The sequence below is a fragment of the Pygocentrus nattereri genome, chromosome 5 (genome assembly GCF_015220715.1).
Source record: "Pygocentrus nattereri isolate fPygNat1 chromosome 5, fPygNat1.pri, whole genome shotgun sequence".
In the NCBI taxonomy this organism is placed as follows: domain Eukaryota; kingdom Metazoa; phylum Chordata; class Actinopteri; order Characiformes; family Serrasalmidae; genus Pygocentrus; species Pygocentrus nattereri.
This window is the reverse complement of record NC_051215.1, coordinates 23,113,738-23,139,340: the sequence shown is the minus strand read 5'-3', so window position 1 is coordinate 23,139,340 and position 25,603 is coordinate 23,113,738. Positions and strand designations below refer to the sequence as shown.

The 25,603-nt window shown below is 40.6% G+C and overlaps 1 protein-coding gene across 1 annotated transcript; it reads left to right on the top strand.

Moving 5' to 3' along the window:
* The first annotated feature begins 446 nt into the window (after nt 1-446).
* On the top strand, nt 447-24,312 carry gclc (glutamate-cysteine ligase, catalytic subunit). The gene is made up of 16 exons (XM_017694148.2): nt 447-596; nt 5,569-5,681; nt 8,922-9,104; nt 10,935-11,048; nt 12,180-12,238; nt 13,517-13,653; nt 14,136-14,210; nt 15,835-15,951; nt 16,077-16,215; nt 17,068-17,180; nt 17,320-17,412; nt 20,446-20,550; nt 20,674-20,755; nt 20,946-21,058; nt 21,193-21,313; nt 23,152-24,312. The coding sequence occupies exons 1-16, from the start codon at nt 447-449 to the stop codon at nt 23,331-23,333; spliced, it is 1,896 nt and encodes a 631-aa protein (XP_017549637.1). The 3' UTR covers nt 23,334-24,312.
* Nucleotides 24,313-25,603: the final 1,291 nt, after the last annotated feature.

The following is a 25,603-nucleotide window of genomic DNA, read 5'->3' as shown; positions in this document are numbered from 1 at the left end:
GGGGCGGGACCGCCGGGCTGCACTCGATTCAATCCGCGCTCCGGCAACAGAGCGAGGGTTTTTATTGGGGACTCGGCGCAGCTCTTCGGTTCAGTGTCCGGTCTCGAGCCTCTGCGTTCGCCGGTGTTGTTGTCGCCCCGGTCTGCTGCTGCATCTCCGTGCGTGGTCTCGTGCGCGAGCGCCGACCGTTACAAGGTGCCGGATTAGAGCCCATTTAAAGGCCTCGCTTTAGCTCGGTTAGCTAGCAGGTAACGTTAACCTTACGGAAGCGTTGCTGAGACGATTTTAGCGCCGGTTTATCCCTCATTTTGTCATCGTTTATTCCCCGGATTCAGCTCAGTGTAAGCCGAGGCCGTTAATTCAGGGGAAAATAGCGTTAAGTGGCCCTGAGTTAGTTAGCTAGCCGATAAGTGAACGAGCGGCGCGGTCAGTTTGTGCTAGCTGTTATGGGCTTGCTCTCTCAAGGGTCGCCGCTGAACTGGGCAGAGACCAAGAAGTATGCAGACCACGTCAGGAAACACGGCATCCTGCAGTTCCTCAACATCTACAACAAAGTGAAGGACCGGCAGAAGGACGTGCTGAAATGGGGCGATGAGGTGAGAGCGTTTGACCTAACTTTCATCTGCTTCTTGGTTAAATTTCGCCGTTCCACCTTAAAATGGTGCAGCAGTTCCGTTCTGACGACGGAGGCGCCTGAATGTAACCGCTGCACCATTTAAGGTGGAACGGAAAAATTCGAAGAGGAAGCCAACTACGAGCCTCGCACTTGACCTAACTTAATCCCATCCCCGTTACTCGTGCTCCTTAAAAGGCAATTCCACCAATTAATTTTTTTTGTATACGTCATTGAGGAGTAAACAGCCATTTAGAGTGGTGAAGTTGTGATTGTAGACTCAGATTTCTTTACAGTGGTGGTGATGGGAACCAGGAGGTCGACATGACTACAGCACACATATAGGCATTTTATTTACTGTCCAAAACCACAAGTGAACCTACACACGAGTGTGTAGTCTTTATATATGATGATGATGATGATGATGACGTCAAAAAACCTGAAATAATAGGTTACGGGTTTTGGGCCCACAACACCCTTCGTCTAATATACCCCTCCGGATTAAATACACTTTAAGCCAAACTTTAGCATAAAACAACGACTCCGACATTAAGCAGTGAGAATTCATAACATTTCATGGAATTTAACTTTCTGTGAGGGAGCTTTTAGAGGTGGACGTCTGGTTCCTATCACCGCCACTGTGAACGGTTTTGACTCGGCAAGTTTCTCTAGAACAGAGCGTTTCACACCAAAACACCCCGAACGACTCCGTTTACGTCTCAGCAGCTTTATTATTTAGAATTTTCGGAAAAGCGGTGAAGTCCCCCTGCAAGTTGCACCGTGATGCAATTCTGAAATGAAGTTGTGTGTTGTTCTTTCAGAAGAGGGGAGAGAAGAATAAAGGGAAGCATGGTTAGCTTTGCGGCTAACCTCTCGGTCAGGAGCTGTGAGCAGGTGCATGGCTCAGCCCAGCGCTGTTAAACAAGCCTTTTACAACACTGTAACAGTTTAGACTTACTGTATATCGTGACTTATTAACATTAACGCTTTTGTTCTCAATTTGCCACTTAAGCAAACTCGATCAGGCCGAGCTGATGCTGGGCTCAGACCAGCGCAGTGTATTTTTAGCGCTGTTGTAAAGCTACTGTACAACTGTTTACTCGTCTTGGTCACATTTTAATAGTTATGCCCCGCAGGCAGGCTTGTATGTAATATTGCTGTTAACACCATGCACTGTTAAAGGGCTACATCATGGAAAACCTGAAATTTCATTCAACTGTCTGCCCGCCTGCCTGCCTTTCTGTCTAGCTACACACTCAGAAAAGATGGTTCTTCAAAAGTTCTTCAAAAGAATTTATATATATATATATATATATATATATATTTATAAAGTGTTTATATATACTTTATATATATATATATATGTATGACCATGTTATGCTTAAAGTTTTTTGCATGGTGAAATAAGTTATTCTCATTTATGTGAGAAGGTGTTGTCTTTTTTTAAATGGTTCTGTATAGCACCAAAAAGGGTTCTGCTGCTGTAAAAGAACCCTTTTTGGCGCTAAAGAGAACTTCTTCTTCTTTCGGCTGCTCCCTTTAGGGGTCGCCACAGCAGATCATCTGCCTCCATCTTGCCCTATCCATTGCCTCCTCTACTTTCGCACCAACCATCTCCATGTCCACCTTCACTACATCCATAAACCTTCTCTGAGGTCTACCTCTTCTCCTTCTACCTGGCAGCTATATCTCCAACATTCTTTGACCAATATATCCACTATTCCTCAACACATGTCCAAACCATCTCAACCTGGCCTCTCTGCCTTTATCTCCAAACTGCTCCACCTTCACTGTCCCTCTGATCTGCTCATTTCTAATCTTGTCCATCCTGGTCACTCCCAACGAAAATCTCAGCATCTTCATCTCCGCCACCTCCAGCTCAGCCTCCTGTCTTTTAGACAGAGCCACAGTCTCCAAACCATACATCATAGCAGGACGCACTACTGTCTTGTAAAAGCTTCCCTTTCACTCTTGCTGCTATCTTGTCACACATCAGCCCTGACATCCGTCTCCACCCACTCCATCCTGCCTGCACCCTCTTCTTCACCTTTTTTTCTACACTGTCCATTGCTCTGGATGGTTGACCCAAGATATTTGAAGTCATCCACCCTTATGACCTCTACTCCTTGCATCTTGACCTTTCCATCTGCCTCCCTCTCATTCACACACATGTATTCCGTCTTGTCTCTACTGACCTTCATTCCTCTCCTCTCCAGTGCAAACCTCCACCTCTCCAGATTCTCTTCCACGTGCTCTCCACTCTCACCACATATTACAATGTCATCTGCAAACATCATGGTCCATGGAGCCTCCTGCCTGACCTCATCTGTCAACCTGTCCATCACCATTGCAAACAAGAAGGGGCTCAAAGCTGATCCCTGATGTAACCCTACCTTCACCTTGAAACCATTTGTCACTCCTGCACACCTCACCACTGTCTCACTATCCTCATACATGTCCTGCACCACCCTAACGTACTTTTCAGCTACACCTGACTTCCTCATACAGTACCACAGTTCCTCTCTTGGCACCCTATCATATGCCTTCTCTAGATCCACAAAGACACAATGTAGCTCCTTCTGACCTTCTTTGTACTTCTCTACCAACACTCTCAACGCAAAAAATTGCATCTGTGGTACTTTTTCTGGGCATGAAACCAAACTGCTGCTCACTGATCTGAACCTCTCACCTTAGCCTTGCTTCAACAACTCTTTCCCATACCTTCATGGTGTGGCTCATCAACTTTATACCTCTGATTAGTGCTAAAGAGAACCATTTTCAAATAAGATTCTGTATAGAACCATATGCAACACATTCTCCATCAGTCAAGAACCGTTTCACCATGCAAAGAACCATTTAAGCATGGTTCTAAATACCAAACTCATCTATCTGTCTAGTTTGATGATGTATGTAAACATTGGTACATGTTTTTAATATTTTCCATTGATATAAATATATATATAAATAATGAAAATTGTGTGTGTGTGTTTATATGTATGTGTGTATAATATATGTATAATATATGTCTAATAAATATATATATGTATATATATACACACACACACAAAATGTCCTTAAGATCTTGCAGAGTGGTTTGGTGTGAAAAGATCCGTTCCAGAGTAACTCAACAAGAGTTGTTTGCAGTGGTGGTGATGGGAACCAGACGTCTGAATTGGTTAATGTGTCTAAAAGCGCCCTCACAGAAAGTTATTACATAAAATGGCTACAGATACACTGCATGCAGGGCAACGTAGTACACAAAGAAAACACACTTTGTCAGATGTAGCACCGTTTTGTCATCATCATCGCCACATATATAACTCTGAAGACTACATGTAGGTTCTCTGGTGTATGTATAAATAGCTGTATTTGTGTCATCACAACCACTGTTTCCTGTTACCTTGGAGAAATCTGAGTCAATAAGTTTCTCTGGAACAGCGTATTCATATCAAACCATTAGGCTGTATTGTAACGTTATAAGGAGCTCTTTTGGACGCTTAGCTGTGGACGAGATGGCGTTACAGCTGCTCTTTTGCATTGTCTACACTTCGCTGTGCAACTTCAGTCTCTTAACAGCTCTGGCCGATTTTCAGCGGGCCGGAATGCTGTTTGTTTTGGAGTAATCCCTCGGTCAGACAGCGGACTCAGTGTTGTTAGGATCAAAGATGAGGACTGGCGAATGAAAGGGGCTGTGATGGTGTCACGTTTTGTCATGGAAAGACTGAATCTCAGAATGGCGGCGAGCTGCATGAAGTGAAAGATTTTTTGGCAGCGAGTTTGTTAACAGAGCGACTGAGGTGCACTGATTACACAGGCTAGAAAAACAGATGTTAATGCTTTAAAGTGGTTTTAGTTTGAGGCCTGTAGTTACTGTTACATTGTCCTGTATAGGATTAAATTAAATTGTTGCTAAATGAGATTAAGAGACTCCAGTGATATACAGGTTGTAATCATGACAGTGTTAGTGTATTATTAACCCAGTCAATCTGCAGTCCACGTTCACCATTTACCTCAATGAATCTTAAAGGGCTATTCCACATTTTTAAGTTTCTGCATAATTGAGACATTGAGATGTAAACAACTGCCATTCAGAGTGGTTTGGTGTGAAGTGATTCAGATGTGTTTACAGTGGTGGTGGTGGGAAATAGGGGTCGCCATGACTGCAACACAAATATATGCCTTCTGGGTTTTTATGTGATAGTGGTAACACAGTAGTAAACAAAGTTTTCTTTTGGAACTATTTTGCCCAGAAATTAAATGTTGGATCCAAAACTTCTCAAAATGATCGTAAAACAATGTCTCAGCCATCAGGCAGCATATTAAAAACAGTTAAATGTTTGGAGCTTGTAGAGGCTGTAAACTCTTCAGATGTCTGGTTCCTGTCACCACCACTGTGAACAGTTCTGGCTCTGTTCTAGTTTCTCTACAAAGAAGCATTTCAAATTAAACCACTCTAAATGACTGTGTTTATATTTTAGTCGTTAGAAGTTAAAGGTCTGTGGGACCCATTTTCAATCTTTACCAAAAGAAAAAAAATGCTGTGATTTTTTTTAGTATTATTATTAACCTCAGATTCTTGGTCTTTTTGATTTTCTGTGAAGAACATATAAAGGAACCCAATTTCAGTGCCTTCACTCTATTCACCCCCCACACACTTATATTACACATGGTGTTGGGCTGAACCCACGGGGAGTAAAAGTGTGGAGGTGCTGTGTCCTTCGCTCTGTTCTCCTATGTGTCTGTGTACAACATAGACAGGCTGCTGACTGGCTACAGCTGCTAAATCCTACGCTGGACACTTGTGATATTTTAAACATCTGGTATTTTTACATAAATTGTTTTGGCTGTATTGATTTAAAAAAAACATTAAAAACTAGACCACTGAGAAACAAAAACATCAACTCCACCCAAGGGTTAAAAAAACAAGTCTAATTACCCTTTTAATACTTTTGCAGGTGGAGTACATGCTGGTGGAACTGGATGACAAGCATGAAAAAGTGCACCTGGTTCTGAATGGAAAAGAGGTTTTGGAGACGCTTCAGGAAAAAGGTGAAAAGATCAACCCCAAGTGAGTAGCTACAGTGTGTTGTCATGGAGGCATGTTTATAAAACGTTAATTACGATTTATCCAAGTACTGGAAGTATTTGCCACAGTTCAACACAATGAGGAAGGTGATATGCTCTTCACTCAGCGGTAGACGATAACACTGGGCCTCATTTACCAACCCCTCTTCATTTCTTCCTAAAATCCTTTTATGCAGTTTTACAAAGATTCTGACATCCAGTAGTGTTTTTCTTTTTTCTTTTTTTTTTTTTTTTTTTAGTTTGGGATTTATTTATGGGTAAGAAGAGAATCTACCCTCAAGAGCATATATGGCTTTTCTTGGGGCCTTTCTCAATAACACATTTAAGCAAAACCTTAGGAAGGTGTTGGTGAATGAGACCCACTGACTTGTCCTGCCTTGTAAATGCATCCAACCTTTACTGAGAATAATCAGGTGCCTTTTATATTTCATAATGGCATAAACTCCTACAGTTACAAGCTTTGTTTCTTGCCATTTGTCAAAGAAACATGTGCATTTATGTAATCGTTGTTTGGAATATGACACTATAAAACTGAGTGAGGAAAGCGGGACTGTGTTTGTACAAGGCTGTTCTGAATGGCCTTCACACGTGTAGCTGTCCCTGGTTCAAGGGAAACAGCACTGCATACTGGGAGAATGGGAAAGCAATAGCATTCCTCATTACTGCCTCACTGCTGCACATACTGAAGAGCACGCAACAAACGCACTGTTCCTCCCCTACACTCCCACACACCGGCGGTGTAGGTGGGCATACATATGCCGTATACTCACTTTCCTCACCAGCCTGTTTGTGTGTACTGACTTGAAATGATGAGCTTATATCCGTACTGATGTGTTTTTATTCCAAGATCAATTTCGAAAGCAGGTGATAGGAAAAGAAACATGGCTAGCGAGTTTTATGAAACCCTACTTCAGAGGTCACTAATAGATGGACCGCGGTCCAAATCTGGACCCAGACCCTGTCCTATGCGGACTTGGACCTATAACAAATAAACTATTTAGAATTATTTAATTTTGTTGGGGGTTAGGTGCCTTGCTTAAGAACACCTCAGTCATGTACTGTCTGCTCTGGGGATCGAACCATTGACATTTCGGTCACAAGGCTGGTTCCCTAACCTCCAGCCCATGACTGCCCCACAAACAACTTCCCATACCCGGAGTAAAAGCCGGTCTGCCTGGGTGAAAACCAAGAATCCTAGACCATATGTTGATATACAGTTAGGTCCATATATATTTGGACACTGACACAAATTGTTTTTTTACCTGTTTACTGAAACATTCAAGTTATAGTTATATAATGGACATGGGGATAAAGTCCAGACTTTCAGCTTTCATTTGAGGGTATCCACATTATAATTGGATGAAGCGTTTAGGAGTTTCAGCTCCTTAACATGTGCCACCCTGTTTTTAAAGGGACCGAAAGTAATTGGACAGTTGACTCAAAGGCTATTTCATGGGCAGGTGTGGGCAATTCCTTCGTTATGTCATTCTCAATTAAGCAGATAAAAGGCCTGGAGTTGATTTGAGGTGTTCAGGTGAAACAAGCCATCCTTAAGCTGAGAAAACAGAAAAAAACCCTTCCGAGAAATTGCTACAATATTAGGAGTGGCAAAATCTACAGTTTGGTACATCCTGAGAAAGAAAGCAAGCACTGGTGAACTCATCAATGCAAAAAGACCTGGACACCCACAGAAGACAACAGTGGTGGATGGTCGCAGAATAATTTCCATGGTGAAGAGAAGCCCCTTCACAACAGCCATCCAAGTGAACAACACTCTCCAGGAGGCAGGCATATCAATATCCAAATCTACCATAAAGAGAAGACTGCATGAAAGTAAATATAGAGGGTTCATTGCACGGTGCAAGCCACTCATAAGCCTCAAGAGTAAAAATGCTAGATTCGACTTTGCTAAAAAAACATCTAAAAAAGCCAGCACACTTCTGAAAGAACATTCTTTGGACAGATGAAACCAAGATCAACCTCTACCAGAGTGATGGAAAGAAAAAAGTATGGCGAGGGCGTGGTACAGCTCATGATCCAAAGCATACCACATCATCTGTAAAACACGGCGGAGGCAGTGTGATGGCTTGGGCATGCATGGCTGCCAGTGGCACTGGGTCACTAGTGTTTATTGATGATGTGACACAGGACAGAAGCAGCTGGATGAATTCTGAGGTATTCGTAGATATACTGTATCCAGCCAAATGCAGCCAAACTGATTGGTCGGCATTTCATAATATAGATGGACAATGACCCAAAACATAAAGCCAAAGCAACCCAGGAGTTTATTAAAGCAAAGAAGTGGAATATTCTTGAATGGCCAAGTCAGTCACCTGATCTCAACCCAATTGAGCATGCATTTCATTTGTTAAAGACTAAACCTCAGACAGAGGCCCACAAACAAACAGCAACTGAAAATCACTGCAGTAAAGGCCTGGCAGAGCATTAAAAAGGAGGAAACACAGCGTCTGGTGATGTCCATGAGTTCAAGACTTCAGGCAGTCATTGCCAACAAAGGGTTTTCAACCAAGTATTAGAAATGAACATTTTATTTACAATTATTTAATTTGTCCACTTACTTTTGAGCCCCTGAAATGAAGGGATTGTGTTTTTTAAAAAATGCTTTAGTTCCTCAGATTTTATACAGTCATTTTCTTCAGCCCACTGAATTAAAGCTGAAAGTTTGAACTTCAACTGCATCTGAATCGTTTTGTTCAAAATTAATTGTGGTATAGTACAGAACCAAAATTAGAAAAATGTTGTCTCTGTCCAAATATTTATGGACTTAACTGTAACTACTAGGCCACTTCAGTGAACAGTATAGATCACTGAATCAATCATAATGCAAGTTAGGCATTATGTTCTGGACCTTTGCATGAGGGTATTTTCTTTAGCTGGACCTTATTGAATTTCAATTAAATACCCCTGCCCTACTTGATTGATCAGTTTCATATAATCATTAATCAGCTTTAATTCAGCATACCTTTGTCTGTTTTTAATGCACAAACACAGCATGTCCCTCCCTGCCCACATGATACCTTGGCTGATCTGAGTGCTTTCACATTTGGTACTTGATTTTGTTTTGTCTCGTTTCTTATTTGGTTTGTTCCACCTGAGTGGAGGCAAGCGTGTGGCAGGCTTCCAAATTCAAATAAGCCCAAGCTGATTTGCATTCTTTCATGCTTGTCGTTTGCCAAAAATGTTTTCCTTATCTGTCTTGTAGCCATCCGACACTGTGGAGGCCAGAGTATGGAAGCTACATGATTGAGGGCACTCCAGGCCAGCCCTACGGGGGGACAATGTCCGAGTTTAACACGGTGGAGGACAACATGGGCAAGCGGAGGAGGGAGGCCTCCTCAGTACTTAATGAGAACGAAACACTCTGCACCATTACGTCATTCCCCAGGTAACATAGAGCCTTTTGCCTTCATGGTGGCACATGTGCAAGCCAAAAGTTTGGGGACACTTTATTTACTCATTTATTTATTTGCTCATTTTTGTTGGTTTGGAACTTAATAGGTTAAGTAAGGTTGGTCAAAAATGGTATTATTTTAGGTTTTTGGCCAAAAGACAAAAACGGCTAAATGTTGTGACAGAAGAATAAATGCCTCCAACAAAATGTCAAACTTAAAGACTCTTCTTTACTATTATTTTACTGATAATGAAAATTAGAAATGGTGATTAAAAATGCAGTTTGTTCCCTTCGTTCTGAAGCACTAACACCATCTCAGTTTTTCAAATGACAACTGTTTTTGTTTAGGTTGTTATCTGGGGAAAAACTCATTGTCCTCCTTTTTATTTATTTTATTTATTTATTTATTTATTTAAATTAAAAATACGAGTTTGGTGTAATGTATGTAAATTAAGTTGGTTTTAAAACATACCAGTCACTCTCAGCCCATATATATGAAAAAGTAGCTGCAAAAACACCTCAGTAAAATTCACTATTTTTATGATGTGGAAAACACACTTACATATTTCTGACTATTCCGCCTCCAGTATTGCCATTTTGCTTTGCAGAATAGTCTTACTCTGAGAATGATGCCGTTCCCCACACATTTTGTCCTCTTGTTGTGATGCCATCACTCAGCAGATCCCAAATCTTTCAGATGTTTAAAAACCACTGCTTTGTCAAAAAAATGTCACATATAGGCTTCTCAAAGCGTCTGATCTGCTGCTGCCCTTTAGGTGCTGCAGTATTAATCCTGAGTTAATATTCACCCTTGCATCCTGATGGCCTTGTTTGAGTGATATGCAACAATAGATATACATGAAACTTGACATGTGCTAAGAAAGTAACTTTGGTGTGAACAGCCTATGTTTCTGTTGACTTTTGCAAACTGCAAGCGTCAAAATGAAAATGCATTAAAGCTTTTTTTTTTTTTTTTTTTTTTTTTGCTACCCAGCAGCCCCTTTCTATCAAACTGACTTTTACACCTGGCATTGACATGCATTTTTAGTAATTGGATCATGCTTGGATTTCAATTGACCACCTTGCTATTGGTTTATAATCGGTGCACTCAAACCACATTTGGAGGGTCAGAGATGGATTCTACCTACATCTGCATTTTTCAGTTTTTGACAGAATGTGAAAATACCTGTTTTCCTTTATATTGCTTATAAATTTCATGATTAATTGACCGAAAAAAAGAGAAAAAAGTCTGGCTCCATTGGCTTACATTAGAAGTAATGTATATTTTGGAGAGGAGAGGTTTTCTTCCAACAGCAGTGGTATAAAATTACTTGATTGGAAATGTCTGCTGGGCGCTGACCAGCAAGTGAGAAGATGAACTTTTTTGATGGAGCTTTTTCTGTTCAGAAAGGCTGAAGTCTTTTATGGTCATCTTTCCCTGTAAGAGCAAAAGTGATAACATTCATTTTAAAAAAGCTTTTGTTTCCTCCACAGTCCAGCCGTACTTCACCATGCTGTTTGGGTTTGTTTGTGTTTGCACTTGAGGGAAATCTGTCACATGACACTGCATTTACACATACATTTAATATTTTTCCACTGTAGGTTTTTGCAGCATTAGATATCAATAAACATTGTTGCTGAAGTTTCATGGAAAGAAGCTTGGTCAGCATTTGTAAAATATTACTATCAGTTTCCGTTTCCAAAGCCTACATCAACAATTTTTGAAGGGTTAAACTATTTTTTACAAAAAGAAAAATCCTTTGGATGGAAACTTGTTCAAACTGACTTCTGTGCAAATAACCATTTTTAAAACGTGTGTTTCAGATTGGGCTGCCCAGGCTTCACGAAGCCGGAATTCAAGCCGACTCCTGTTGAAAAAGGAGTGTCCAAGTCCCTCTTCTTCCCTGACGAGGCCATCAACAGGCACCCCCGTTTCAGGTGTGAATTTGACTACACGGCTGTGTTTTCAGCTCTGTCTGCTGTGGATTCAGAGGAGTTCTCTGCAGGTTTACTGTGAGCAGCAGTTTTATGGAGTGGCTGATAGGAAGGGAGTGGCCTTTGAGACAGCGCTGTGAGGTTGTTTGTGTAAGGGTGAGCTCTGTGAGGCATTTAAAATGAAAGGGGATTAAGAGGAGCCCAGTCGCATCCCCACAGACTTTACTGCACAAAGCTCTGAAGGATGGGCGCGGGCGTATCCCAGCAGCCACCAACATTTTTCAGCAAGCAACACGTTGAAATGTCAGTGTAACTAATGCACTGTGTCCTCAAAAGAGGTCATGTGATATTATAATTGAACTTGATGAGGATGGCAAATATAATTCCTGACCAAAATGGACATTTTGAGTTCTGTGTTTAGCTCAGATGCACCAATCTCACTTTTTTGCATTCCTGATACAAATTCTGATATTTGACCTCAAACATAAAAATATGTACTACTTATATAATGCTCTATTAGAGTTAATTCCAAAACATGATGCATGTATTCTAAGAAAAATTAGTATTTAAGTATTTAAGTCACTTTGTCTCAGTCATCTAAAAGTTTGATATAAATGTAATAAATGTGTCCACTCACTGTCCACTCTATTAGACATTCCTACCTTGTCAGTCCACCTTGATGATGTAAAGTTGGACACGATAGCTCATCTGCTGCTGCAGTTTGTGTTGGTCATTCTGTAGTCCTTCATCATTGCTCACATTACACTGTAAGCTGGATATTTTTGGTTGGTGGACTATTCTCAGTCAAGCAGTGACACTGAGGTGTTACTGAGAATGATCCACTGCCCAAATGTGGCCTGTGAGGGTCCATGGGGGTCCTGACCACTGAAGAACAGGGTAAAAGGGGGTAACAAAGTATCAGAGAAACAGATGGACTACAGTCTGTAACTGTAGAACTACAAAGTGACCCTATAGAGTAAGTGGAGCTGATAAAGTGGACAATGAGCGTAGAAACAACGCTCTTTTCATATCAGTTCAACATGGCAACGTTATAAATTGTGTAGATAAAGCAGCCGATATAGCCACTTGTTTTTGCGTCCGCTTCCAATGAGTTAATTTTTCCATGTCTTTCAGCACTTTGACGAGAAATATTCGTCACAGAAGGGGAGAAAAGGTGGCAATCAATGTACCAAGTAAGTAACCCCTCCCTTTGAAACACATTCCATTGCATGAATTCCTGTTAAAAGTGGCAGGACTGAGTAGCAAATGGTCTTTGTTTGATAAAGTCTGTCATCTGTTTTTACATGAGAAGATGGAACATAGTTCTTTGAAAGCTGAGACGAATGTAATGCGTACTCTGTTCATTTGAGATGCTGATGACGCTGAGGCAGCTCAAATTACTGTTTGAGTAGCAACTCCATGGCACTTTAAATGCAGTGCATGAAGCAAAGTGACCGTCATTTGTGTTTCTGTCTGCCAGAAGGCCTGTACTGGCTGATAAGTCGCTTAGACTTCCAGCACTACCAGTTCCCGTGTCATTTTTTTTAGCTTTCTGTAGTTTCAGTAGTTCATAGAAACTAATGTCACTTGTAAATCATTACAGATCAATGCAGTAAACTGTAAATGTTTTAAATGAGCATAATGTTTCTGTACTTTTACAAGTGCTCAGTATGAACCTCCAGCTGTATGGACAACATCAACGCCATAGTCAAATTCATCCCATAACGGATTGTGCATGTCTGTGTCGCTGCACTCACGGCTCTTTCAGTGCGATTTCGGAGATCATCCAGTGCTGTGGAGCCAACAAAGAGCACTCTGAGGTGTTGGAGCTTCACTGCACAGTTATGATGGATTCACTGGAGAACGCAGAATGCTTTCTGCTCAGGGGTCGCATCTCCTCACAGACTGAAGGGCCATCTTCCAGCCAGACAGCCAGAAACTCTATGACCCCCTATTTCAGTTGGCTTGTGATTGGTTCCTCGGTGCCTCACAGTTGTTAAAATACGGCGCTTTGAAATCAGATGAATCTTTTTGAATCGTCCTGTATGTTGCTCTGTACCACATTATTTTTCTTTCTGTACTTTAGCTCACTTCAGCACATTAGCAGAATTTACTGGAGAAACCATAGAATCGTATGTGGTCAAAAACGAGAATAAAACGGCTGACATCCAGATTTCTGCAGAACCTGGTGTTATGTAAACCAAAGTGAATGCGTGATCCAGTGGATGAATGGAATTCCCTTCACTCATGCGCAAAAGTGAAAGTAGACTCTAGAAAAAGTGGCAAAGTGGGAGGGCCTGCATTTTTCTATCTGCTCCTTCAGAATTTTGGTTAATTACAGGTGGTAAATATTGTTTTAAAGGCCAGCTAGAACAAGTATTCAGGTATTCTTTCAATATTCTTTCAACAAGTATGTGAAATGCTGCTTGAGCCATTGTACTGCATCTTCACTTAGTATCTTTCTTTTATAGTCTTTAAAGACAAGAACACTCCGTCTCCGTTTGTGGAGGTGTTTCCTGAAGACGATGGAGAGGCGGCACGTGCGGCTCTCCCTGACCACATCTACATGGACGCCATGGGCTTTGGAATGGGCAACTGTTGTCTGCAGGTAGGGATGTGGGATGTCTCTGCTGCTGTTTCTCCAAGGAAGCATCATAGATCTGTTTTCATATTAAAGAGAAATTTCAATGATTTTTCTCTCTCTATCCTTCTGTCTGTCTCTCTCTCTCTATATCGCTATCTGTGTGTGTGTATTTTATATATATATATATATATATATATATATATATATATATATATATATATATATATATATATATATATATAATACACACACACACACACACACATACAATATATGTCTATATAAAATAGCTGTATTTGCATTGTATACATTGAAACCCCTGCTTCCTGTCACCACCACTGTAAAGAAATTAGAGTTGTTCATTTTCTCAAACCACTCTAAATGACTGTTTACAATGCAACTATTGAATATTGCAGCAGTCTTGATAAGAAAATTGATGAAATTCCCCTTTAAAGTTTACTCTTTTGCGGTGTGAATGATTGCGCACTGCTCTGCTGTTATCATAGGTCACATTCCAGGCTTGCAGCATCAGCGAGGCACGATACCTCTACGACCAGTTAGCCACGTTCTGTCCCATTGTGGTGAGTAAGACTGTCGATGTTGATCGATTTGTTTGTAACAGTCAAAGCGGTTTGTTTTCCCAGCATTTCTTCTCTTCTAGCACATGTACTAAAAAGTAGGGATGTACATGATTTTTTTTGTGACATCACTGAAACAATACATTCAAAACAGGCTGTTTTTGGAGCTTATTTTCCACATATGGGCTGTTCTTTTAATAACTGTAGCCTTTACAGCTTCAATAACAGGCTTTATGTACAACATTAAACTCCACAATGGGCACTTTAGAACATCTAAGAGTGTATTTGATGAATGTTAGTGTAGAGATCTCCTCCATCTAGTTTATAATTTGGGCTTACCTGGAAAAGATTTTGACATTTGACTCCAGTTTTATTCAGTTTACGCCGACTTCCTGTTAAGTTCTGTCTCAATACAATAAGGTCTTGCTTGTGACCTTTAAAGCTCTTAAGATGCACCTGAGCTCTGACAATGTCTTACTGATCTGTCGAAGCGTTGTAGCCGCTCCAGACCACTTCAGTCAGTATTACTGCAAAATCCTAAGATCTCTTACAGCTTATGGTAACCATACACTAGAAGACTTTGAAAAGACTTTTAAAAGACTAAGCTCTGACACTCACGCCTAAAGACAGTCACAGTTTTTAGTCACAGACTATGATTTTGCAAAGACTTGGATGGAACTTGCAGGGTCACTATTTGCAAGACTGCAACTGCATTTTTGAGATTATTTCCTGTCATGCACCTGGTGGAAATTTGCAAGCAGCGAAACCTTTTCCTTCTACTCTATAGTGGCACAAATAGAAAGACCCTTGACTAGGTGTGTAAAGATTTGGGGCTCAGCCCAGTTCACTGTAGAACTGAATGTTCTGGCAGATCATCACTCAGAATCTTATCTTTAGGCTTTAATTAACCTGCAAAATGTGCAGAAACTTTTTTTTTATTATTCAATATAAAGATTTACACATCAACAAAACATGCAGTGATTCAGTGTTGTTAATTGGGCGTTATGTACTAAACCATTAAAAACCAAACCAAAAAAAATTCCAAAAAGTACACACTAGAAATATTATAACTTACATTTTTAGTGGAGATTTGCCTCTTTTTATAGAGATAACTAAACGATCAAGATGACATGAGCACAATGCAACTCTAGCAAGACTTTGATTTTATGCCAACTTTGGAAATTTGTCTGCAACTGTAAAATCGCTTGAAAAGTTGTTTGGTGTAAGGCCGGCATTAGTTGTAATGGATTGTTTTCTTTTACAGCTCCTAAACTCTGAGATAGCATTTCAGTGAATATTAGGAATAGAAGCTTCATAAGTGTGCTTAAATCCAGATTAAAAACATGCTTATTTGTTTTGCATTTGCCTAGAAATATTTGTAATTGAGCTGTTATTTTCTCAGTTTCAAGTGTTTTACTGATATTCATTTGTAAAGCACTTTGAATGAAAATTAATTTTTTAAAATGATATTATTATCTCAATAAATAAACTATATAAAAAAATAAACTACACAACGACAAAAAAGTATGCAAGTATATTATGACTGTTACAGATTTAGCTCATCATTGGGTAACATTAGCTTTATTAGGCTGATCTGTTCCATTAAAATGTGTTTAAATATGTGCAGATGGCCCTCAGCGCTGCCTCACCCTTTTATCGTGGCTACGTATCGGATATCGACTGTCGTTGGGGTGTGATCTCGGCCTCTGTGGACGACAGGACTCGCGAGGAGAGGGGCCTGGAGGTGAGCAGCCTTTAAGAGCTGTGTAGAAACGCGAGGCATGCCTTTACAAGTTGTGCCTGGCCGATGTTTTCTCTGTGCATTAAAAACAGTCAGTAAAGTATTCTCGCTGCCTGTTTGCTTTTCAGCCACTGAAAAACAACAAATTCAGGATCCACAAGTCCAGATATGACTCAATTGACAGCTACCTCTCTTGTTGTGGCGAGAAGTACAACGATATAGAGCTGACGAAAGATGAGGAGATCTACAAGCAGCTCCTTGATGCAGGTGAAGGGTTGATGGTATTATAGCTTTACAGTTGATGTTTCCATCCACTTTCTGTGCAGACTTGCTGGTGTTACAATTAAAATGCCAGATATTTGCGAGTTAAGCTGCCCAGCAGTTTTGTTGCGTCAAACTCACTTTAAGCAATAAATTAGTTTGTTTAATTGTCATTTCTTGAAAAAACTTGTGTAACAAGTTTTGGTTTATTGATTTAAAAAAATACTTTTATAAAAATACCTTTGCATCTCTAATTCTGTGTTTGTTGCAATTTGTTTGCCTGTAGCTTCCCTGACTTGCTCATATCCTACTGATTTAGGACATTTTGGTTATTTTCTTTTCTTTTTTTAATTACTAATTGAATCGTTACAAGGTAAATTACATTTCTCTGCCACATGGAGCAGTTTGAGCTCTTGGCTCTGGTCATCTCTCTGAGAAATGGCAGCATTCCTTTTGAAAATGCTCTCATATAATACTCAGTCCAGCTCTCTCTCCACTGCATTGTTTTTATAATTAAACCCAAGAGGAAAATCTGTCACATGCCACTAAATTTATGTATAAAAGCAATCATTTTCTCGAAGGGTGTAAAAATGTTTCCAGTGTAGGTTGTCCTAGCATTCTAGGTATCCAAAATGGTTAAGTGGAAACGTTTTGTCGACATTTACAAAATATTACTAAGAATTTCCATTTCAATAACCTACACCTAAAAGCTTATTGAACTGTGTTCCACAGAAAATGCTTTGGATGGAAAGGTAGCTAGTGATGAATCAAAATCTGACAAGCCCTGATTGTTAGTCAGAAGTAAACTGTGGTCATACTAATGAAGTCATATTACTCATTTTGCTCATATTCCTGCAGGGATTGACAATTTGCTTGCCCAGCACATTGCGCACCTGTTCATTCGGGACCCACTGTCGCTCTTTGAGGAGAAGATTCATTTGGACGATGAGAATGAGTCTGACCACTTTGAGGTATTTAAAGTATAATTGGTCATAATTTTAATGTTATTTTCCTTCCTAATGCACTTTTACCACATTGCAGTTCATTCATGATGGTGTTCATTATTGCATTTGATTTGATTTAATTTTCCGATGTTGCTCTTATGGACAGAATATACAGTCAACCAACTGGCAGACCATGCGGTTCAAGCCACCTCCTCCGAACTCCGACATAGGATGGAGAGTGGAGTTCCGTCCAATGGAGGTGAGTGTAACTACAGTTGATGGCATTATTCCATTGTCCAGTCAGAACCTCCAGAATATGGTCTTAGTCTCTTGATATGGAATATTTCATTATAGAGAAACTTTCCGACTCATAAACACTGTTTATTACAGTGGTCGTGATGGAAACCAGGGGTCACCATCGTTGTCTCCCAATTCAGGGCCTGGTTCCTGCTTAGACCCGCAAAGCCTGAACCAAAATGAGATGGTCTGGTCTATGGCGGATTTTCTGTTTGCGTCACAGCACTGCCGTTTCCAGTGTCACCACTGCATCACAAAACGCTGCTCCTGTTAAGTTCTTTAAAGACGGAGCCAGAAACTTTGATTTTAGTTGTTCTTTTTTTTTCCTTTATTAGAGCTGGAGATGCTTCCCCACTGGCTAACGATGAGATTGTGGATTTTGTTTGTTTGTTTTGTTTTAATTTGTATCATTAGCCATTCGCATCAGTTTAAACCCAATACTTATATTTTAAAGCGTCTCTTCAGCCGCTGTTCGCTTCTCTGTTAATGCCGCCATGTTCTCGAATCCTCCCCGTGAACCTCGGGATATGTTGGCTGACGAAGGATACACCCGAGAAATCCTTCGTTGCCATGGAAAAGAACACATTTCTCAGGCACATATGAAAGAGCCTTTGAAAAGGGACAGCCTAGTCACACCACTGTGATGTAATCGCCCTTTAAATGCAGCCTCCGAAGGGCGCAGCCCCTGAAATGGGACACGCTGCATGACTACAACACAAATATAACCGTTTTATTTACTGTCCGAAACCACCAGTAAACTTGCACGTGTCTTTGAGTTTTTATATAAAATGCTGGTAATGGTAAATCTGGGGGAAAGATATTTTATTTGGTGGACTGTTTTCTCCTTGGATTGGCCTGCTTGTATCTGTCTCCCATGATTGTTTTAAGTGTGTTGTAAAACAAAAGCATATCACACAGCTGTCAGTGTTGCAGGTATCAGGCATTGTATTCATAACTATTGTGAGGGAGCTTTTGGAGACTTCTCAGTCTCTAAAACTCAACAGATGTCGGGTTCCTCCTCACCAACAATTCTCTACAATGGAGCATTTTACCCCAAACCACTCAATGACTGACCTCTTAACCACATCTGATCTCTTAATCACACAGAAATGTTGAAAAGTCAGAGAAATTGACCTCCAAAATAGGCATGTATGATTGAAGGAGAACAAGAATTATGCAATGCAGGATGGTCTGAGACTGGGCATTCGTTTACAGCAAACTGCTCTGAATGACTCTGCGTACATCTGAACCAGTTAATTATACCTCTATTAATTGTCCTTTAAATTATATTAGGTAAGTGAGTGACGCCTTGGTTTGACTGAACTCGCTGCCGCCTACTTCTCATGTGTCAAACTGACTTGTTCAGTGCATGTCAGCAGGGTGGGAACTTTGGTTTGCGTTTTGTGATGCTGGTCTGTAGGCCAGTACTGACATGCACCATGCGTGCCTGAGGGGGCGCTGCAGAGGCTGAACGGGCCACAGTAGTGACGTTACTTTGATGGTTTGAAAAGAAGTGTTGAATTTTTAACACGCCTGATGTCAGCTTATCATTACTAAGCAATATATTTCGGTTTTTAATTAACAAAAGTTGCCTTAGGGTGTAATTACTCTTTGGGGATCTGCATATAAAAAGCGCTAGTTCACATGCCTAAAATGGAATTTTAAAAAATCAATCACTTTCTGAAAATAAGGACATAATCATGGCAAATTAATTGTGTATTACTAGATGACCTTAGTTGCGCTATAAATTTAGACCCAGTGCAGTTGCAAAAGCCAGTAGTTCTGAGTTCTGGTCTTAATGAATCCACTGTCTGGTTCAGTGTAGCGTTTCCTTGTTCCCAGGACACCTAAACCAACCAAAGAACCAGTTAAAAAGCCCTTTCTGAGGTGTACTAGTGTGTTAGAGCCTGGAATGCTATGGTGCTCCAGGACCAGCACTGAGAACCAGAGGTTTAAGCACAACCAGTGCTGCCCTCTGTTGGATGCTACATGGTGCAGCCACTGCAGATGGTGTTGAGTTAATGCGTTCTCAAGTGAATGTCTATTTCTGTGCATTTTTAACTTTAAACTTGGATTATATATTAGTTTGTGATGCACAATAGAAGAATCATATCATTATTGGCAGATGTTCCGAGGGCTAAGCATTATTATGGTATTTTATTGTCATTGTGATAAAATATGGCAAAATATTTTTTTCTGGGCATATTGTAGATATTCTTAGTACTTAAAGAACACTGACTAACTACATGCCTCATTACAAAGTGAGCATAATCAAGCCTGTTTAATTTAGCCCATACAGTTTGTAGAACACTGAATGGACATCTTTGTAATTGTAGGGATAATAATAATAATTATTATTATTAGTAGTAGTAATAATAAAGTAGTAGTACTTTAATAAAGTAGCAGTAGTACTTATGTGGCACTACAGGGTTTATTTTGTCCATTTGAACTTATCATAGTTAACCTAAGTTTTGTGATTCATATAAAGTATCCTGAAAATGCCTTGAAGTATTGTGATAATATTTTTGCCAAATGGCCCACTCCTAATTTGACAGATATTTTAAACTTGTATTTATTGAAGAGCAGAATGTCCAGGTGACGCTGAGTTACTACTCTTAAAATATATGCATTTTATTCATTTTGCAAATATTATTTCTTTGTAATACCAATCTAGGTAGATGTAGTTTGTGTGTGTGTGTGTATATATATATATATATATATATATATATATATATATATATATATATATATGTATGTATACATATATATATGTATGTATGTATGTATGTATGTATGTATTTTATATGTTAATGTTGACATATCAGCATTGGCATCTGCTCTTCTATAAATTCCAGATAGAATAACATAAACATGATTACTATGAACTCATGGTGAATTGTAAAATAATTGGAAGCCGTGTGTGTGTGTGTGTGTGTGTGTGTGTGTGTGTGTGTGTGTGTGTGTGTGTGTGTAATGTATACATTCTGTCACGCAGGTTCAACTAACCGATTTCGAGAACTCTGCGTATGTTGTGTTTATCGTCCTCCTTACCAGAGTGATCCTGTCCTACAAGTTGGACTTCCTTATTCCCCTGTCAAAGGTTTGTTTAATTCATAGTTTGTTTTTTATTGCAAAAATTGCCTTTTAAATTTGTGCTACCTTTCCAAGTCTCTCTCAATGAGAAGCTGAATTAAGTCATGTGCTTGAATAATTATTGACTTAGGTTGATGACAACATGAAGGTTGCCCAGAAGCGAAATGCTGTGCAAGAAGGAATGTTTTATTTCCGGAAGGACATCTTCAAAGGTAAAGGAAGATTCTCACCCGCTCACGTTTAATTGTTATTCACTTCATTCAACTTTTCGTTCTACCCAGTTAGTCATTAATATAAATTGTTGTTGGTAAAACATTAAAACCTCACAAACAAGCAAGAATGGCACAGCTTGCCTGCCTCGTAAATCTGATGTCCTCTGTATTTGCGTAAATTTCTTCCAAGGCTGCAATCTGGTCTTTGACTCGGCCTCCACAGCAGCACAAAACGGAGTGGAATGTGATGGAGACGGTGAAGAGTACACTCTGATGAGCATCGACACAATCATCAATGGCAAGGTGCGCCTCTTTTTCACAGGTCGCTGTGAAGAGCTAGTTCAGTAGCTAAATAAGGCAGGAAAGCAGTGAACAGGAGAATATTCACTGTTCAAAAATGTTGCCTGTTTACATAAAAATACTAATTATATCTTCAGGAGGGAGTTTTCCAGGGTCTCATTCCAATCCTGAACTGCTACCTGGACAACATAGAAGTGGACGTAGACACACGGTGCACCATCTTGAACTACCTGAAACTCATAAAGAGGCGAGCTTCTGGTATGCAAATAGTCACAAACTCAGGATAGGTTTTGTTCACTGTCATGGTAGTCACTAATGTCACGGGGCTACATATGATTTTGTAACAAGAACACACAGCTGGGACTTTGTTAAACATTTAGTGTTGAATTGGGGTAAAAAAAAAATCTTACAGCTTTTCTAAAATCCACCCTCAAATTCAAGTCAAGTCAAAGTTTATTTTTATAGACTGCTGTTGTCACAAAGCAGCATTACAGAAAAATCAGGATTCGAGCCCCCATGAGTGTCACCGATGGCGACAGTGGCAAGGCAAAACTCTCTAAGAGCGAGAGGAAGAAACACACTGAGAGGGACCAAGACTCAAAACTCATCATCCTCTGAAACACACTGGATAGCAAACAGCGTTAATATAAAATATTAAAATACAGAAACAGAAGGTGGAGGTTTGCACTGGAGAGGAGAGGAATGAAGGTCAGTAGAGACAAGAAGGAATACATGTGTGTGAATGAGAGGGAGGCAGGTGGAAAGGTGAAGATGCAAGGAGTAGAGGTCATAATGGTGGATGACTTCAAATATCTTGGGTCAACCATCCAGAGCAATGGACAGTGTAGAAAAGAGGTGAAGAAGAGGGTGCAGGCAGGATGGAGCGGGTGGAGATGGATATCAGGGCTGATGTGTGACAGAAGGATAGCAGCAAGAGTGAAAGGGAAGGTTTACAAGACAGTAGTGCTTCCTGCTATGATGTATGGTTTGGAGACTGTGGCTCTGTCTAAAAGACAGGAGGCTGAGCTGGAGGTGGCGGAGATGAAGATGCTGAGATTTTCGTTGGGAGTGACCAGGATGGACAAGATTAGAAATGAGCAGATCAGAGGGACAGTGAAGGTGGAGCAGTTTGGAGATAAAGGCAGAGAGGCCAGGTTGAGATGGTTTGAACATGTGTTGAGGAGGAATAGTGGATATATTGGTCAAAGAATGTTGGAGATATAGCTGCCAGGTAGAAGGAGAAGAGGTAGACCTCAGAGAAGGTTTATGGATGTAGTGAAGGTGGACATGGAGATGGTTGGTGTAAAAGTAGAGGAGGCAATGGATAGGGCAAGATGGAGGCAGATGATCCGCTGTGGTGACCTCTAAAGGGAGCAGCCGAAAGAAGATTAAAATACAGAAACCGGGGGGGGAAATCAGGTGGACCAATGGTTAATAAGATGGCTCGAGTTTGTGCAGCATCATCAGGAGGGTCAGTTCATGAGGGTGAGGTTTGCACAGCGTTGTAAAACGTGAAGCTCCACGTTGTTCGAAACTGTGCAGATCAGCCAATGGAGATGGAGTTCTGTTAACTCTAGCAGCTATAGTAGCTTCCATGTGGCGACTCATGTCACCATGTCGCTCAGGAGCCCAAATAAAGGGGGAGAGAGACGGAGACAGAAATTTATTAACAGGACAGGAATGACTAGACTATTCGGATTGAGCTATTACTCAGATTATTAACAGATATTAGGCTGCATGCAAAAGGATGAGCCATTGTAATCTCGCAGTACCGAGACATTGCAGTTTTCAAGAGCTGCTAGCTCACGTGGGGTGCTGTTGATAAAACTGTCTGCTTTGATCTCGGCTCCTCCCCCCAACTGCAACTAGTTAATCTAGTCAGTGTGAGGTGCGGTTCATCTCAAGCAAGCCCAGTTTCTTATGGTTGTCCCCAAACGTTCTCATTACAAGATTACATTTGGCCCTGTAAGATTAGACACTGTCTTAGTACACCACTAGAATTTATACACAAAATAATGGGTTATTGTCTTTCATTGAGAGCTAGTTTGAGATTCCCAAACTAACTCCCCCCTTTTTTGAATGATGATTATCTCCAGGTGAGCTGATGACCATGGCCAAATGGATGAGGGAGTTCGTCGCCAAGCATCCACACTACAAGCAAGACAGCATCATCACCAACAAAATAAACTATGACCTGCTTCGGAAGTGTGACCGCATCGCTAAGGGTCAGGAGGGCTGCCCTGAACTGATTGGTGACCCGGTCAACAGAGGCAAATGAGGGATTTGCTTGTCGTTACTCAAGTTCCTTCTATTCCCTTTGCATGAAAATCGAAGACCAAAATGTTTCATTTAAAGAAGAGAGCGGTCCAGAATAGAATTAAGCGTTGGAGAGGATATTTAAAAAAGAAATGAATAGACCAGTCAGTAACATGTGCGGATTGCAGTTGTTCTGCCAAATGTCTATTGAATTTGTATATATCAGATTTTTATGTAATCTGGAAATTATTTTAATATCTTGCAAGATCAAATATGTAATTGAGATCAGACGTGTACATATTTCCCTCGTTTCTGGCTTCAGATCCAGCACAGACTTGGTGTGAGATTTATGTAAATGTAGCAAACACTAAATCTGTACATTTTAGTGAGGGTTTTTTTTTCTTTTCACCCCTTCATTTTATGTGCTGTAAATACTGTTCTTTTCATTATATTAACAAGTGTACTTGCTTTTCTCCATGGACAAAAACGGCTCGTTAGCTTGACCTGCAGTGTCTTGAGTAACCTTTTAACACATTTTACTCTGTTGATTTTCTTGGCTTGAGTTGTGTAAAAACTGATCATACGCACATGAATTGAGGTTCTATTCAAATGTAAAGAAAAAGATGTAAACTGCACTGCAATGCTGTACAAGTCCATGTGGAGCATTATGTGGTGTGTTGCATTGTGCTTTAACACTTAGTAATAATTCTGGAAGTGCATTTTCCGAGACGGTCCTCATCGTCATCAGCCTTTTAAACCGTTAAAAACATCCAGTTGTTTGATTTTTAGATGCTCAGTTGATTCTGTTTGGAGGCCTTACCTCCAAGATGGGGAAGGTTAATACTTTAGAGCATTCAGTCATCCAGCAGAGGGTGCATGGCTCTCAGACACTGTCTGAGCTTTTTTTTTTTGCTGGGGAATTAAGGTCATTGTGTCAGGGAAAGCATCTGCCTCTCATTGGTGTCTGTATATGGCCTCAAATAAAGCAGTTTCTGTACATATACACTTTACATTCCTTTATCACCATATTATAATGATGTGTCTCAAATTTTAACACCTTGATAAAAACAAACAAAACTGGGCAGAATATTTCTACACTACTTTACATTATTGTGTGCTTAATGTACAGATGCTCCTCTAACACCATTTTGTGGATCATTCAGTAGCCACGTTTACATGCAGCCTAATAATCTGAATAATAGCTCAACTGGAATAGAAAACGTCCATGTAAACACCTCAATTGAAATAGTCTAGCCTGATTGATGCGATTCGGAATACAATTTCTATCCAATTGATTGAGGTGGGTAAACCTGTAAATAATCCGTTAAGTAGTAGAATAATATCTGTGTAAACGCCTGCATCTGATTAAATTCCCTATCGGAAAGTTTAAGTCCGTTCTGCATGTGCGTCGCGTCATAGTGAAAGTTTATACCATTCAACATGGCAGAGCAGAAACTGGTCTGCAGAGGAGACGAAGTTTATGCTCTGATATTTAAAAGATGGCGGTGGGACGAATGTCCAGCTTATGTGCCTCAGAACGCAACGTCCTCCTCTCAGCCTTCTTTAATAAGGACGTGTGAAAGATGTTTTCCTGAGTCTGACATCATTTTAAAGCAGTTAAAAACACAAGCACTGCTCACTGCTACTCATCTCACTCTGGATTCACGTGATGCTGGTTGTCATGGTAACATTTACTCTAAGTAGTTCTCCATGTGGCGGCACGGTGGCGTGGTGGGTAGCGCTGTCGCCTCACAGCGAGGAGGGCCTGGGTTTGATTCCCTGGCCGGGCGACCGGGGTCCTCTCTGCGTGGAGTTTGCATGTTCTCCCCGTGTCTGCGTGGGTTTCCTCCGGGTTCTCCCCGCAGTCAGGCCAATTGGACATGCTAAATTGCCCCTGAGTGTGTGAGTGACTGTGTCTGTCTGTCTGCCCTGCGATGGACTGGCGACCTGTCCAGGGTGTATCCTGCCTTCCGCCCGAAGACTGCTGGGATAGGCTCCAGCGCGACCCTGATGGAGAAGCGGCTTAGAGAATGGATGGATGGATAGTTCTCCATGTGTACTTGTCATTTTGGATCGGATTACTTCAGAGAACTTTTTTAGAGACTATTTTAACTTCGTTTTTAGCCGTTGGGCTCCATTCACTCTCATTCATTGAGGACTCGCTCGCAGGCGCCCTCTGATGTTTAGCAGCCCTGGTTTTGATATAATGGGGGAAATAGGAAGTGGCCAGGCTCCTCATAAACCGCCTCTGGAATTACTTTTAGTGAGCATGTAAACAAAGATTTTCATCAG